The 17,197-nt window shown below is 41.3% G+C and overlaps 1 protein-coding gene across 1 annotated transcript; it reads right to left on the bottom strand.

Moving 5' to 3' along the window:
- Positions 1-5,143: 5,143 nt before the first annotated feature.
- RAB39A (RAB39A, member RAS oncogene family) lies at positions 5,144-15,309 on the bottom strand. The gene is made up of 2 exons (XM_059838655.1): positions 14,975-15,309; positions 5,144-8,506 (listed from the first exon to the last, which is right to left on the bottom strand). Exons 1-2 carry the CDS (start codon positions 15,295-15,297, stop codon positions 8,080-8,082), a joined length of 750 nt encoding a protein of 249 aa, XP_059694638.1. The 5' UTR covers positions 15,298-15,309; the 3' UTR covers positions 5,144-8,079.
- Between the last annotated feature and the right edge of the window lie 1,888 nt (positions 15,310-17,197).

Raw genomic sequence — 17,197 nt, 5'->3', positions numbered from 1 at the left:
TTGCAGAGGATAGGGACCCTGAAGTGAAAGAAAAGCTGTAAAAGATATTTAAGAAATGTGTATACTGTTGTGGAAGTTTTGATAATGCTGACCAAATGTGGCTTGCAGCCTTATTAAATGAATAAATTATGATAGTCATATTAAGGTCTCCTTTTAATTGAGAACTGGAAACAAGGTGTTGAATAATCTCCTATTTTGACAAGGTTTCCAGCTTCCAAATGCTCCAATTTATGATTTTTTTTCTTTGCTGTTATTTTATGTTCTATATTATCAATATTTCAGTATAAGGTATTTATTGCGCATATAATGGACATGGTTATACAGTTTTGCATATAATATATAATTATGCAATATAGATCTCATTGTATCATGCACTTTCTATTGCACATATATTCTACAACAGTGCTGAAGTTAGGAGGCCTCCAGCAGGGGCAGTAAAATGTGTGCATTGTGCATTTGTGCTTCAGCCTCTCCGCTGCCCAGGCTGTGTATTATGTTACAGGTGTGTAAGTACCAGAGAAGCTGAGATACAGGTAAATATTCTACAGAATGTGACATGGAGACAGCCATTTCTATGAGTCACTACTCTGTGAACTGATTCATTCTCTTTTGCCCAAACCCTTTAAAAATGTAAGCATTTCCAACCATTTTATATTTTTTGTTCTTTTCATTTTTTATCTGTTTCTTTTTTAATATATGTTTGCTATTAATGCCACAATTCAGTGATGTTTATAAACTGCTTTTGATACATAGAGCCAAAAGATGAGCTACTATAGAGAGCTTCATCTCAGGTCCCTTTGATGCGAAGCTTAGACAACAACACAAATAATTAGAATGCTGCAACTACAAATCTTGCTTAACCAACACTGAAGCTAAATGAAGTTGGGCAGTGTTTTAAAATCCTATGTTTGAAAATTATGGATTTGCACTTTTCATCCAATCTTACCAAATGACACCACAAAAATGTGGGAGGACACAGGATGCAGGAGCACCAGTGTGCTTTTCATGGTCTGGTCTTTTCTGAGTCCCCTTAGAGTCCTGGTAGACATTATGTAACACTTATGCTGCTGGCCTGGATGGGTCAGCAATGACTGTGCTGAGTATGAGTTCCTGCATCCTGTCCCAATATGCTCTTGTGCAACAGTTATGAATAGGCTAGCCAAGGAATAAAGAGAACTTGAACATCTGAGAAGCAGAAAGACAAGGAAATGCTGGTACTTTTTACTGATATTAAAAATAGTGTGCCTCTCATTTTGCATGGTTTACACAATGACTGTAATTGTTTGGGTTTTTTTCCCTGAAGATCTGTGCATGAGTTTTCTGGGAAGTAAAGACATCTGTGAGTCTTAGGGTTTTGTAGTATTTTAGTACCACTTCAGTGTTACACAAGATTGTTTTATTTGCTTTAATTCTATTACAAATGGATTATTATTAAATTCTGCTGGTAATGAAGATATTAGTTATTGATTGGTACTACATTGGCCTCCAGTTTTAATCCTTTGCATGGATTGTAAAAGGCAGAGGGAATGACAATCCCAGACATGTGCACTGCTTCAAAGTGATTTGCAAGGAACAGCTCATTAAGATTTGGATGATCAGGGAAATTCATACCACCATAATATTCTATATGTCTTGGAGTAAACTGATTCCAAGCTTTGAATGAGTTGCATCAGAGAGAAATATGTGTTTTAATGACCTGATACCAATAAGATGAACTAATAAGATGAACATGATTTTAATCTTAGTTCATGAAGGGAAGAAACGTGATGCTTGATTAGTCCATTTTAAACTCTTCTCCCATCAAACTAATTATATTCAGTGGGGATACTAAAACTTACAGTTTTTCTTTCAGTTGGAAATTCTTGTTTATCACCACTGTGGACTGTCACAATGACCTCATGCACAGAATGTGCTGTGAGTCACCAAAACCAATCCTTTTAAAAGGGCAAGAGCACTCAGGCATCTACCTGTAGCTGAAAAAAGAAGCACTATCAGTGACCAAACTTCTATGTTTGTTTCCATTTCAACAAGTAAGCGAACACTTCTAGTGTTTACTATCTGGGCTTCACATCACCTTTTCTGTTAATAACAATGGCATTCTGCAGAAATTGCCTGCATGTGGCAGTAAAGATTACTGTTGCTTTCACTTAAAGCGGCCCAAGGCTTTGCTATCTTAGTGTTGCCAGAGCCACCTATCCTGTTCATCTCAGTATGACCCCTTTGTTCTCATGCCAACATTGTCCTTTAGCTTAAATAACCTCTCTCCCTGATGTTTGTTTTTCTCTGATGTGTTTTTTAGACCACAGTGCTATTCCCTCATAGTTTCCTTGCTGGAAAACCTTACACTTTTTATCCTGAGTGTCACTGAGGATGGTGTGGGGTGGTGCAGAGGGACTGTTCGCAGGCAGAACCTGCAGGAGGGTTTTTGTTGAGGCCAAATTCCTCCTGGGACACAGAGAAACACATGGCATGTGTTAGGCAGAATGTGGCCATTGTTCCTCACACAAGCACAGAGTTGCAGAGAACTGCTGTGGGGAATTACATTAGATCCCCCAGTGGTTTTTGGACAGCTAGAAATTTACTGTTCCATTCACTATGTTCACATATTCACTCGGGGAGCTAGAGTTGGGCTGTGAAGCATGGTAATGTGAAAGAGGATACCACAAGAAAAAACATGTTCTACTTTTCTGACACTTGTTCACATATGAATCTCTTTTTCAGTGCTCAGTAAGCTTTGCCTCTCTTTTGTTTTAAAAGCTTTTCTGAGAATCAGACTCTTTTCCACAGAGAATTGGGCTGAGAAAAATCCCAATAAAATGAACTGTTTTGATGGGATTTGACTGATTGATGGGATTTGAGACGTAGGTATTTTAAAGTTACGTCCTGGCATAACTTGTTCTTTTACACAAGTTGTATGTCAGCAAAATTACTAAAATGATCTGCACATAGAAAACTTTTCTTCCTGAATAACATGCAGTAATTATTTTTAAATTACGAACTAATATAAATTATTACCAAATAGCTGAACTATTTCCTTGGCATTGAAAACTTAACCAAAATGGAGAATTCTCGAAAGTGCTGCAGAGCAGTGCCAGCCCTGGAAGGTTTTTATTACTGAGATGATGACTGGAATATTTTCCACAATTCCTCCCCTCAGTTTTAGTACCTTAATACTTAGCAATGCCCACTAAAATTTCCACCTATTGCCGTGCTCACTGTCAGACCTTGGTGCCAAATATGCCTTCTGTCAGTCTCTTCCTGTAAAGAAACTACATGGGGGAGAAGGTGAAAGGGGAAAAAGCCTGCAATGTAGACATTTGCCTTTATGCAATGTAGACATGGTGCCAGCACAGAGTTATACCCAACTATTCCTGCAGCTGTGCCACACAGGTAACCTATCCTTAGGGAGCACTGGGATTAGGGTGTCAGTAGCTTGTATCTCTGTGCAGACTCCAGGTCCTTGATGCTTTCTTTCATCCCACATGTCCCACTACAGTGATGGATACTTCAGCAAGGTCTTAAGGGCTCTGGCACTCTCACTTCTACCTCAGGGCTGTGCAGGGATGGAAGAAATTATCTATGTCCTCCTTCCACCCTTATCTTGTGCAGCCCTCTCCCTGGTGACTGACCTTAGTGCTACAGGAGCTTCAGTTTGTCCTTCCACAATTTTCATGGAGCAGGAAAGCTCAGTTTGCAAAGACTGCACAGATTTGAAGCCACAGCAGTGAGGAATGGCAGTAATTGAACTATAGCTGAAATGCCAGGTTTTTTTACCTAGACATTGCTTCTATTTACAGCTTTTGCTTTAATGCACAGCTTTTGGGTTTGCTACTTCTACTGTTACCTTTCTGTAGAAGATCTTCAGCTGCAAGGTGAGCCTTTGGCAGCCTGTGAGCAGTTAATTTCAGTTTGAGCTGCCCTAGTAGCCTGTGAGGCTGCTGGGGACTGCTGTCAGTTGGCTCCCAGGGAGCAGTCATCTCTCTTCTGAGCATCCACACACTGAGCATCCATCCCTGCATCACTCAGGCCTGGCCTAAAATGTTACTTTCTCTGAGAAGTAAATGAATTAAGTACTTGCAAAGATCCACTCTAGCAGCTCGGGATTAGGAATTTGAATTCCTCAGTTTGAGTCTAAATGAAGATTTACCTACCCTTCATAAAGCGCTTTCTATTCCCAATAGACTTTGTGGGTGATGGGTGATTCCTCTTTTAAAATTTTAATTTCATTCACTTATTTGAAACATAGTCTCTAGACTCTGAGAAATGAGCAATGCAAATTTTTGCTATTGACAATTGTTTTCTGATATTTAATGATTTCCTAAACAGTCCACCATGTTTGTGATAAGGTTCCATGCCCATGTAGAGAATAAACCCTCAGCCTTCCTTCTTTTTCTTCAGGACTGAATAAAGGCTGCTGAAATTGCAGTGCCAGCTCTGTGTAAAAAGCAAAGGTGGAGACTTGGAGGAGCTCCCATTGTGCTGGGGTCTTCAGTGAAGGAAAAAGCACTCTTCCTGGATGTTAATTATGTAAAAAGAGGGCAATGAAGCCTGTACTCCCTCAGGGAGCTGAAATGCTGAGACTGAAATATCTGTGATCATGGTGCATCCCCCCACCCTTGCTTTCAGACAGGCGGTGTGGGTACCAGTAGCTGTTCGTGTGAGGCAGAAGGGATCTCAGCACAGGGCAGCACAGTATGCCTGGGGGCTCAGTCAAGCCTGCATCATTTTCTGGGAGCACAGGACAGCCACCAGTTTCAAGTTAGATCGATAAGTCTATTCCATACTGAAGGCATAGATGAACAAAACTAAATCTAAATCTTTTCTTTGGTTGATTCCTAAGGTATGATGCTAGTTTCTGCTTATTACATGGGACAGATACAATTATGAGCAAGCCGAAATATCTTAAGAATTCATGTGTAAAATATTTTAATGAGTAGAGGAAGATATTTACTCTTCTTTATCAAACTTAAAATAAAAGCAATGGAAGTTTAAACATTTTAGGAGTCCAAAACAATACTTGTTATCCATTCATTTGCCAAGCCTTTGAATCCAAATAAAACCTTTGTCAAGGTTTTTCAACATTTTTCATTTCCTAACTAGGACTCACCAAATCTTAATTTGCAAAGTTTGTGTTTTCTTATTAAAATATTTTCTGTTTTTAAATTTGGCTACCATGTAAGATTTATCCAATTTCTGTAATTTCTGGGAATTTAATTCTGTTGTCAATATTCATGCTTCCTTTGGGGGAAAAAGAATATACATGCACTGAACTATCACCCTTTCTACAGCTTATTCAAGCTGTTACTTACATATCATCTTGCAAAGCATCTGAAAAAAAAATAACGCATTTTGACAAATTATCTGTTTATCAGACATTTCTATCAACTGAAGAAGATACAGTAGTGGTTTAATATATCATAAAGACAGACAATGTTTGAAAGTACATGTTAATCTACATTTTTAGGAATTACAAATAAGACAACTATGTGTACAGTACTTTAAAATGTAGTAAACTTCTCTTCTAATTGCATGGCCAGTACCAGTGCCTTATGCAGTTGAATCTGGTTAAAAGCTCTATTCCCAGTGTAATAAACATGACACCACAGGTACAACATTGACAACAGAGATTAAGGCTCTGTTCTGATGATTGTTTCTCTGTGCATACCTCCCCTCCACTCCCCTCTTCTCCCAGTCCTTTTCCCCCCAGTACAACCCATTTTTTTTCATACAGAATGAAAAGCTCATTGGCTCCAGAGTATTCAGGAAGAAAAATTAAAGACACAAGACTTTAATCTAAAAATAATGAAATATGCAATGAAATGTAGATTCACAGCAATACCTGGCACTTAGAAGGCTGTTTTAATTTTTTTTTTTTTAATTGTTATTTGAGTATGCCAGAAGAAACCAGTATCCACATCCCATGATGCTAAACACTCAAAACCAGGTAGCACACAGAGGATAGAGTCCAGGACTGAAGATCATATAGACTGATTTGGTCTCAGCAGTTTTTGTGAATTTGAGGAAGAACAATCATGTCAATATTTGAGACACAGAAGGTGAGGCACAAAACCCACAAATGCCTTGCTCAGAAAAACACAGTGAACCAGAGGTGGACTTTGGGTCTGTTGACTCCCTAGTCACTGATTTGTTTAATTAAATAAATTATTAAACAGCAAAGATGTCTTCTGAGATGCACAACATAAGCTTCATATCATAAAGAAATCAGTATCAAATGCTCGCAGCCTGATTCTGCACTACCTTTTGGCATCTGTAGTCATGTTTACTTTGTAAAGAGGGCTTAAAATACCCTACAAAGTTGATTTGGTGTCAATACATGTAGTTTAACAGAGAATCAGGTTCACAGCAATTACTCTCTGGCATGCTGAGACTAGAATTATCTGTTCCATTTGCTAATGAATTAAGGCTGATTCCTGTTTAAATTAAGGCCTCTGTATCCTTCCACAATAGTGTAACTGTGACTCAGTGCAAGTAAGACTCAGGCTTTGAAGTCAATGATTTTAGTTGCCCTAAATGTATAAAGTAACTGGAACCAAACAACCTGTCTCCATACTACAAAATATTTGAAAAAGGATTGTAAAAGAATGTAAAAGTAACCTGAGAGAAAACCAATCATATGCTTGTTGAAGAAGAAAATTAGATTAGATAGACGTGCTGCCTGATCTTGAAAAAGGAGAATTGTACATGATAACACACTTTTATATGAAGATAACTGGCTTGATGTTTGGTGGCTATGATTATGCCAGATAAATTGTAGATGCGTATTAACTCTGGAGATCAAGTCATCTTTTATACTACTACAATAAAATAGAAATAGATTTATTTGGTATTTACGTGCTAGACCTAGTTTGCATAAAGCTAGTGTGTGTTATATTCAGAGGAGTAGGAAGATGACTCCAAGCTCAGTAAAATGCTACATGATCACAGATTTCTCCTACTGCTGTTATTAAAAGCTATTATGTGTTTCTTTCTTAGGAGCTCTCTTAATTTGCTGTCTGTAGACGAGCATTATTTTAGAAATTCTTTCCTCTTCAAATGCTCTCTTTGTAACAGTTTTAGTTTAAAACCTCCCATTTTTAAACAACAGTTTAACATTTGCTGGCTAAGAATAAAACTGTCCTTGCTCTATTCAAATTTAAGGCCTGGGTTCCCATGGGTTGCAGCACTTTTTAACTTTTTTTACTTCTAGTTAGAAGCAGGTTTATTATTTAAAGCTAATATGGAATTTGTTTGTGTAAATTAACGTGATTCTGTAGGCATCAATGTGACAATGATAAGTACCCAGCTGAGGATCTGGCCACTGAAATGTAACTCCAGTGGTTGGTAAAGCTGTTTTGTACACAAGTCAAATAACAGCTCGATCATATGTCATGTTATGTTTAGTTTCATTGGCAATTCAGAAAATATTTAATAATAAATTCCACTGTTTCTATTCCCCATTTTCGTATACAAATAAATCATCTGTTCTAAAACATTCTTTTTCTCTGGTAAGGCTTGTACTCATTGTCATATCAAAAGTGTTTGTGATTGGAGCAATCTTTCAGTTTGCTTTCCTTAGAGTTATTTTTATTATCAAATTCTACAGCATTCTAACTTTAATGGTCATTAGCAACCCTGCTCTTGAGTAAAGAGTCACATTAAAAAAAGTATAAGGTATAACATTTTCTTGTCCAAAGCTAAGGCAGGATGAACAAAAGTAATGAACTCATCTGATCCTCATCTAACAAGACTTGATTTTAAACAGTATTCAAAAAACAAAGCCCAAGCGAAGATGTTGTCGTGATGATTATTGCACTTTCTCAGTGTCTTGCTATAGAACTAGGTTTTCCTTTAGCAATATATAATTTATTTTCCTGAAGATCACACAAAGTTATTGTACTCTGTAAAGAAAAAGCACTTAAAGTGTTATGGATTATAACCTAGACAGAAGGATACAAAACCAAATTACCGTTCTATGATTCAGCTATGCCATGATCTAATATTGTTTCAAAATTATTTTTCTGTCATTTAGATTGGCATCATCTTCTAAACTCCCCATGGGCTCTTTGGCATGCTACAAACTCAGCAGATGCACTGTCTCCTGGGCTTTACAGCTTCTTCTGATGAATGTACAACATTTGGAACAAAGCCGCTCTTGACACCTTCCCATCCATCTTGTATTGAGATTTCTCCATTTTTCACAAGTTCATAGATATCTCGTGTAAGAATTGTAAAGGACTCTTCAACGTTTGTGGCATCTTTTGCTGAAGTTTCTATATATTTCATACCACAGTCAGATGACAGTTTTTCAGCTTCTTCTCTTGTTACCTCGCGCTGTGACACTAAGTCACATTTGTGTCCTACTAGCAGGAACACAATCTGAAAGGGCTGCACGTGCATTTTTGCTTCTTCCAGCCAGTCCTTCACATGCTCAAAAGATCGTCGATTTGTGATGTCAAATACTAGTAGGCCACCCACAGAATTGCGATAATAAGAGCGTGTTATTGATCTATGAAGGGGGAAAAAAAAGAAAAAGGAAAATTAAAATGCATTTTCATTTTATTAATAAAGCAATTACTTTTCCAAATGGCAATGTGTTTTTATATTTTAAAAGTTTTATTAAATAACTTTCCTTTTTTAAAGTTGATTTAAAGTTATTAATATATCTACTGGACTACTATTTTTTCCTACACTCAAAATTCACTTTCTAAACATTCCTGAACCTAACACCTCCAGGGCAAATATTGAATGCTGAATTATTCTGTAGAGTGGTCTTTATTAGCAAACTGTGGGACATGTTCACAGAAGAAAAGATATATGCTTTTGGTGTAAAGTCTGAGTCCTTCAGCTTCATATAAACATGTACTTCACTTTGTTCTAAGCAATTATTTCAGACTGAAATATGTAAACATATGTCAAGAAACCTGGAGCCCAAACTTGCCAATGTTCAAGCACATCCTTTTGCATTCCTTGCAGAAATATTCTTTAAAAGAATGTTTATATAGCTAATCATAACTCTTTGCGCTTGCAGAAGTCAACAGGTAGCAGGCAGAGAAAGGAAACTTCCTGAACAGAACTGTCCAAAAGTTTTGAGTGAGCTGGGCTAACACAAACTTGTTACAGGCAAGGGACACATCTCCCTCCAGCATCTCTCTCACAGAGAGGTTCAAAAGCTCTTTATATTTTATAAATTTACAATTTTGTGGCATGAGGGCTGGCGAGAGTTATTTACTACTTTTGGGCCCTCTAAGCTCCAGAACATTCACCAGAAGAAATTTTGGAAGTATGAAACTCTTCTTCTAGTTGAAAAAAATTATAATGTGCTCTAGAATGAGGAAAAAAGCTTAGAATGTAGGGAGAGAGAGAGTGAAAGATACAGGAACTAAACAATTATTTTCAGTCTCTAATCATGAGCAGTAGGAGAGAATGGAGAAGGTGATAAGACACATTTTAAAGGAAGTGAAAGCCTATCAAGGAATGTACACAAGCACTTGTTGCTGGCATAAATATGTAACTAGTGTACATATAGGTATTCTCCAAATGAAATGAGAAGCACAATCTCTAAACAGTCATTATCTGAAATCATAACCTAAGCTAAGAATTAATTCCATTTTATCTCATGATTATGAAGAGCATGCTGATGCCAAAACCTCAAAACTTTAGGAAGCAGGATGAACTGTACACAATAGTAGAATTTTTATAACAGTAGCTCCTTCAAATTCTCAGTTCATCAGATTTCATAGAGTTTTTGATGACAATTTGAACACAGAGGCATGATTAGCAGCAATAGTCCTATTACAGATAGGTAAGTGCATAGATAAAGAAGACTTAGATTTCTTGGCATATCCAAATTAATTTAGCCACAGCAAACAGCATTTGAAATGGTTTTATTTAGATAAGGAGGGGCTGTTTCTCCTAATGCTTTGAAAGATCTTTTCTACATTCCCAGCAATAGAGTCCATGCAGTGGCTCTCTGAATGTGAAGACAACAGGATCTTAACCTCAGATTCATTCAAAAGGCCTGGATATGAAAAATGGCACACTGTTTCACAGCATTGCTTAAGAACATAAGTGAGAGGTGTCACATTTTGTGAAGTATTAAATACAGGTACCATAAGGATCTGTTTCTGGTTTTCTTAACCATTTTTTTTCCTTTAGAGTGTCTGCAAACAAAAATGAAGGCAGAAAAATAATTCAGTTAGCTCTAGTAAGAGCAAATGTGGATGACAAAAATGGGATTTGATATGGAAGAGTGAAAGCTAATACAACCTACTAACATTAAATAAAAACAAAATAAAACAAAACAAAAAACCCAAACAACCCTGCCCCCACCCCAAACCTTGAAAACAAAGAAATGCATTAGCCAGGAAAGAAAGTAGGTTAGTACTGAAAATGCAACACATCATCTGCCAAGTTTTTCTGTATAAAAAGATGTTATATGATGTATCTATGAACTGGAGTACTGAAACACAGCCCTCTGTATGTTTTTGGATGCTTATACAAATCTCTTGCAATTCCCTTCTGCAGAGATGTGCTAATTTACAGTAGCTGATGATCTAAGCCATTATATTGAATTATGAGTATGCATTGCCTTTAATGGAGATGACTAAAAAGTATCCTGTAACTTTGTGCTGTACATCACAAAAACTGGGTGAATATATTGGAGAAAAAACAGTAATTTTTTCTGTACTTCTGGTATGTATAATTTGAAACTAGTTTTCTCATTACCAAAAAAAAAAAAAGATTGGTATAACAGAGAGGCTTTAGAAAACAGCAACTCAAGAAAAAAAGCAACACAAAATTTTTAAAGAAATATCAATACATACAGTATGTGGTTTTCTAAAATCTAAGAAAATGATCATAGAACCACAGAATCTTTTAGGCTGGGAAAAATCTTTAAGACCATTGACTCTGATTGTTAATTCAGCACTGCACAATCCAGCACTCTACCACTTCCTTGAGTTGACACACCAACAAATATTTAAATAACTCCAGGGATGGTGTTACTTCCCCACGCAACCTGTCCCAGTGCTTTTACACTTCATGAGCCAGCAGTGCCCCGTCAGCCAGGAGGGCCAACCCAGTCCTGGGGTATTGTAAATCAACGGCGACTCCGACGAAGGGGAGAGAGAATGATGCATCTGACTCCATCATCAGAAGGCTAATGAATTACTTTATTATACTATACTATGTACATTGTATCTAAACTGAATCTGCCAGGCACTCACTCTCGCTCACCACTGCACAGAACTGCACTCGTCTCTGATTCTCTTGTGACTGTCCTGTGACAGTCCCACACACACACACACACACTTCTTGGCCCTGATAGGCCAAGGGAACAAAACATCCTCACTTTGGGTAAACAATCTCCATATTGCATTCTACTTTAGCACAACACAGGCACAGCAAGCGAGATAAGAATGGTGTTTTCCTTCTTCTCTGCTTGTCTCACAGTTTCTCTCTGTTCAGAGGGCATGTGAATACCACACTGGGGGGCATCAGGCACAGCATGGCCAGCTGGGCAAGGGAGGGGATTGTCCTGCTCTGCTCTGCACTGGGGCAGCCTCACCTCCAGTGCTAGAGGCAGTTCTGGGTGCCACAACATAAAAAAGACATTAAACTATGGGAGAATGTCCAAAGGAAAGCAACAAAGTGGTGAAGGGCCTTGAGGGGAAACCACATGAGGAGTGGCTGAGGTCACTTGCTGTGTTCAGCTTGGAGGAGAGTGAGGGGAGACATCATTGCAGCCTGCAGCTTCCTTGTGAGGGGAAGAGGAGGGGCAGGCACTGATCTGTTCTCTGTGGTGAGCAGTGACAGGACCTGAGGGAATGGCCTGAAGTTGTATTAGGGGAGGTTAGGTTGGCTGTCAGGGACAGGTTCTTCACCCAGAGGGTGTCTGGGTACTAGAACAGGCTCTCCAGGGAAGTGGTCACAGCACCAGCCTGGCAGAGTTCAAGAAGCACTAGGACTATGTTCTCTGGCACATGGTGTGATTCTTGCGGTCATCCTGTGCAGGGTCAGGAGTTGGATTTTGATGGTCCTTTTGGGTCCCTTCCAACTCATGGTATTCTGTGATTCTATGATTCTTTGTATAATCACATCAGACTATGGCTTTAGGGAGGCTTTAAGGCAGTCAGTCAGTGTTTCTTTTTCATTATGATCTTACTGATCTTTACCAGATGAACCAAACTTTCACTAAAAGCTTTATCTAATTTTGAAGATTTATTTTTATACTATGACTAAAGACTACATTGTAGTGTAATAATTTTGAAAATACATATTGCTTACTGAAAAAGAATAGGATAGTGTTTTATTTTCAAGATGTACTAGAAACAGAATGTGTCTAATATCCTGGTCTACTAAAAAGTGGGTTTATGGAAACATCCCCACAATATTTTGCCCCTACTGAAATGAACTCTCAGTCTTAGCACCACAAGCATTTTATGGCATTGGAGGTTTCATGATTTAAATATATTGTTGGATTTAAATACAGGAAAATTAAACAAATAAACAAAAACCATACCAAAGTAGATGATGGAAAACACAGACAAAGTAGCAGATTGCTCTAAATGACTGATCTGAAGATAGAAGCTGAGGATGTGCTCTTCATTTACATTAGTCTGCATTACAGACCTGAGTCTATACTAAGCAAATCTGTAGGTTCTTGTTCTAGTAAATGTTAAAGGTGTTACTGATTATCTTGTTATTGTCCATGTGGCACCACAGACAATGAGAGAATCTGATGCTTGATTGATGTCAAAATAAATATATTCAATGGCTGCTCTTTCAGAGCATGTTAAAGATTATTTCTAAGTCAATGTATGAGATCCAGTTCAAATACAGAATCATCAGTGACCTAGAGACATGTAAGAATTTTTCCCAGATAACTCCTCCAAGGAAGTACATGGCATCTTTTAAGAGAATGTAATGGCAGGTGTGTCACATCTTCCTTTTCCCCTGGGAGTGCCCATAATGCCTGGGACCAAAAGAAGGGGGTTATTATACAGCCAGTAGTTTTCCCTACATGCAGGGAACTCCCCAGGGAGCTTTAAAGACAGGTTTTACCTTCTCTAAAATCTTAATGCAAGTGAGCCAGAGCAGAACTGGAAATCAGAACTGCAAACTGCTTGGTGTTCCCCAATATTAGATAACTTCTTGGAGTAATTAGCTATTCCCTAAGATCGTCTTTGCTTGTGATCTGTAATGTTCTCCATTAGCAGAGAATGACCTGTGGTGTAAGGCAGTAAAATATTTATAATTTATTTGACTAAATGTAAAACAGACTATACAATAAACACTATTATATTTAGTACACCAACTGACAAGAAACTCTTAGCAAAAAAACAAATGCAAATATTTAAAAATACTTTCTTCAGGTTGTATCTTCTGAGTATTAGAAAAAACACAAAGGTAAATTTAAGAGCAGCTGACTGCATGACTCATCAGAGTATATTCCCTGAGCATTCCAGGGTTAAAGGACTGCCATAATTTGATTTTAAATGTATACAAGATTATGTGCATTTGCATTTCCTTAAGTCAAATGTCTTGTCACTGGCCATCCTGGTTATTTGTCAGCAAATTCAAAATAAAGAGATTGTACACTCTTAGTCACTTATTTACAAGTATTCTACATTCTGTCTGGAATGCACAGAGGGTGAAAAATGCTAAGAGCTTTCCATTAACACTGTTATTTTCTTTGCTAACCCTTCAGAAGCCTACCTGCAAAAATACATCTGACTTGTGACTCATGCAAGCCCAGGAAAGTTGTTTGTTGTTTCACTCTAATTATTATTATAAAAAAAAAAAAGTTGTTGTCCCCCAGTAAAACCGTGCAATCCCACCTCTTCAGCTGGGTGTGGGCATCTGCACAACTGTTGCAAGAGAAGACAGAGAGTTCAGAGGAATTGATTCTGGCCAGTGAAGGGGCCCATTTTAATCCTCCTGCTAGCATTCCAGTAACCACAGATGTGTGGGTCAGGTACACGGAGATGGGCTATGAGTTTCCCTATGCCATGAATTCATATCTATTGAACCCCAAGTCCAAACTAAAATCCATGCACAACTTGCCTGAAGTGGCAAGCACTATAGATACAACAGAGACACAAGAGTGAGTGAGTGACAGTATCAACTTGCAAACTGGGAAACGACAGACTTTTCTGGGGGAGGGAAAAAGGGTAGTTTTGCTACTGTTTGTAACAGAGGGGAGAAAGCAAAGTATTTAATACTCAGTGCAGCATAAGAGCTAGTTTAGCTACATTATAAATGGTAGCAGTATTAGTGAAGACTCCTGGCAATAATCAGTGTTCAGCAGGTGCAGAAGGCAGACAAAACACTGAAAAAAGGGACTGTAGCTGAATGCCCAGTGGCCTCCACACTGCCACGGCTGCACTGGTGCAGACGATGTTGCTGTGCTGGAAGGCAGAAGAGCTGGGAGGTGGCCTGGTCTCCAGACTGCATGGGAGAGTTAATGGCAGAGCAAAATATTGCAGGGGAGGATGAGTTCGGAGGTGATGACAAAGTAAGAAATGCAGAGTTAGACAGAGGCCTCTTGCAGCACTGAAAGAAAAAAAACTCATCTGATGGAGGAGGGATTGCTATGTTAGGTCCAGGACTTCAGGGGAAAGATGAGGGAGGAAGAAGAAACAGGACAAGGCCACTTGTTACCCTACAGTGACAGCTGGGAAGAGGAGGGTTCCCTGGTGTGTCTGAAGGGAAAGGGTGGGGAAAGAAACTGCTGGGAAGGAACTTGTGGGCACTGGGGCAAGAAGGATGATGGGCCACAGAGCTATGACCACTGGTGGGCAATGAGGGGGAGGACTGTTTGGGGCACAGCAACCAAATGGGTGCAGGGAAATTTTGCCGGTGATGTGTCAGATGAGGAGGGTACAGGGCCGGGAAGGCAGCAGGGTGTGCCCGGAGGCCGGCAGATTTGGGGAGAGGGTGGAAGGGGGTGTGGGTACGATCCCAGGTCCTGTACCTGAACCGCTCCTGCCCCGCCGTGTCCCAGAGCTGTAGCTTGATCCTCTTGCCGGGCTCGATCTCTACCAGCCGGGAGAAGAAGTCCACTCCCACGGTGGGGTCGGAGTGCAGCGGCCCCGGGAAGCGGCCCTCGGTGAAGCGGTGCAATAGGCAAGACTTGCCCACGGTGGAGTCGCCCAGCACGATCAGCCGGAACTGGTAGATCCAGATCGCCGCGTCCATGGCGGCCCCGGCCTGGCCCGGCTCTGCCTTGGGGCTTTTCCTGGGGCTCCTGCGCGGCCGGTGCCTGCACCGCGCCCCGATCGCCCCCACGCCCGGCATCGGCGCGGCGGGCGGGCGGCGGCGGGCGCTGCGCGGGGCCCGGGGCGCCGCTCCCGCGGGGGCAGGATGGAGCCCCGGCGCTCGCCGCTCCGGGCGAGGGCCGGGAGCCGGGTACCCCCGCCCCGCTCCCGGGGCCCCGCGCCGTGGTCCCCGCCGGCTGCCCGGGCGGGGCGGGGCGGGGCGGGTGCTGTCCCTTCAGCACCGCGCTGCCCCGCTCCGGCCGCGGCTCCGCGCCCCCGCTGGCCCGGCTGCTCCCGCTGCTCCCGCTACCCCGGCCCTGCCGCCTCGGCCGGTGCGCGCTGGGGCCGCCTCTGCCGCCCGCTGGGCGGTGGCGCGGCCGAGCCTCCCGCCGGGGCCGCCCTCCCACCGTGCCGTCATGTGCGCGGCCAGACGGGCCCTCCTCCGCCGCACCGAGCGCCGAGGGAACGCTACCTTGGGGCTACAGCCCGCGCCCAGCGTCCAGCTCCCCACGCGGGCAACAAGTGCAGGGTTGGGCCGGGAGAAGGGAGATGCTGGGGGCAAGGCGCCAGGCCGGCATGGAATATCATGGGAGAGAGATTGTTAAAGCATGACTTTTGCAAAGAAATTGGGAGCAGAAAGGAAATACTGGGCGAGGTGTGGAGGAACCAGATCGGCAGGTGAAAAAGGGGCACCTAGAAAGCACCTAGAAGGGGGACCTAGAAAGGAAGGTGTCTGGTGGGGTGGGAGCTGGGCAGGCCAACAGATAGAGAGGAACAAGTGCCAGATTGTAATGATGTGCTGGGAAAGTGGCAAAAGGAAAAAGAAGAGTTAGCAATCTAGTTATCCCCAGAGAGAATGACTGCCTAGAGGAAGAGAGGAAGGACATAATACTGGAAATGACAGGAACATGCACTCTTCATTTCCCAGTGGAACAAACTGCATGTATTTGGCCTTGGTGAAAGTGCCTTTACCCAAAGTTATAGAAGAATTGTGTCAGAAGAGATTCCCGCATCAGAGAAATTTCTTTGCCCTCCTGGGATCTTCAGCTGACTATCATGGTATGATAAATCTGCTAGGCAATAGATTCCTCAGATTTCTTTTAAGTCTCAGAACCACATGGGATAACAAACACTAACAGTCCTCAGATGGCTGGTAAGGGCGTGAGATCCAAATAAAAGGAAATCGTTGGACTTTTGGTAAACAGAATTGCATCAGCTTCTTCTGTAGTTTGGGCTGGGGTGAGGGAGCCATGGGCAGTGTGCCTGAAAACCCAGCTGAGTAGGTTGGGACAGCTGGGAAGTAGGTTGTTGTTGGCAGAAGGTCAGCAGCAAGTGGATACTGATATGAAAAGGCACTTTGATAGTGAAAAGGACAGGGAGAGGAGATGGGTGACATTTTTCTTTTTTTCACATAGCCTGTTTTCCTCTGTCCGTGTGGGGCACAAATTCAGCTAAACCCCTAAGTACCTGTGGTATTGTTACTGTGATGTGTTACTTGGTCACCACTGTGAGACACATAGATTTCCTTCGTAGGCTTGGGTAGATCATGCAGCTCCACAGGGTGGATGAGTGAAACTAAGGACAGGGTGAAGTTGAAAGAGGGGTTGCACGCACTGCTCAGGAGAGGATGTCTCCCAGCTCCAAAATGAGTTTGTCTGGGATATGAATGGGTGGCTGGCCCTGGGAAACATATCCAGATGACCCCAGAACCTTCCAGCAAAGATGTGGCCTGGCAGTCTAGAAGCTATAAAAGGCACAGCCAGGAGCTGCCCAAGGGATTTATCTTGCTATGCATGCTGAGCTGAAGCTGCAAGATGCCACCTGCTTCAAGAATCTCTTCTCTCCAGGGACCTCTCAGGCTGTTCAGTCAGTCCCTGGGACATAGTGATTCTGTATCTGCATGTATTTCTGAGTGTGTTCCCTCTTGACTCCTGTATATT

Source organism: Haemorhous mexicanus, chromosome 2 (genome assembly GCF_027477595.1).
Source record: "Haemorhous mexicanus isolate bHaeMex1 chromosome 2, bHaeMex1.pri, whole genome shotgun sequence".
Taxonomy (NCBI): domain Eukaryota; kingdom Metazoa; phylum Chordata; class Aves; order Passeriformes; family Fringillidae; genus Haemorhous; species Haemorhous mexicanus.
The sequence above is the reverse complement of the archived record's forward strand: the minus strand, read 5'-3'. Positions and strand labels throughout refer to the sequence as shown.

Coding starts and splice junctions, on each gene's coding strand:
- RAB39A (XM_059838655.1), bottom strand. CDS start 15,297: ATGCCGGGCGTGGGGGCGATCGGGGCGCGGTGCAGGCACCGGCCGCGC. Junction 8,507..14,974: donor GCGGGGCAGGAGCGGTTCAG/GTACAGGACCTG, acceptor CCCCCTTCATAG/ATCAATAACACGCTCTTATT.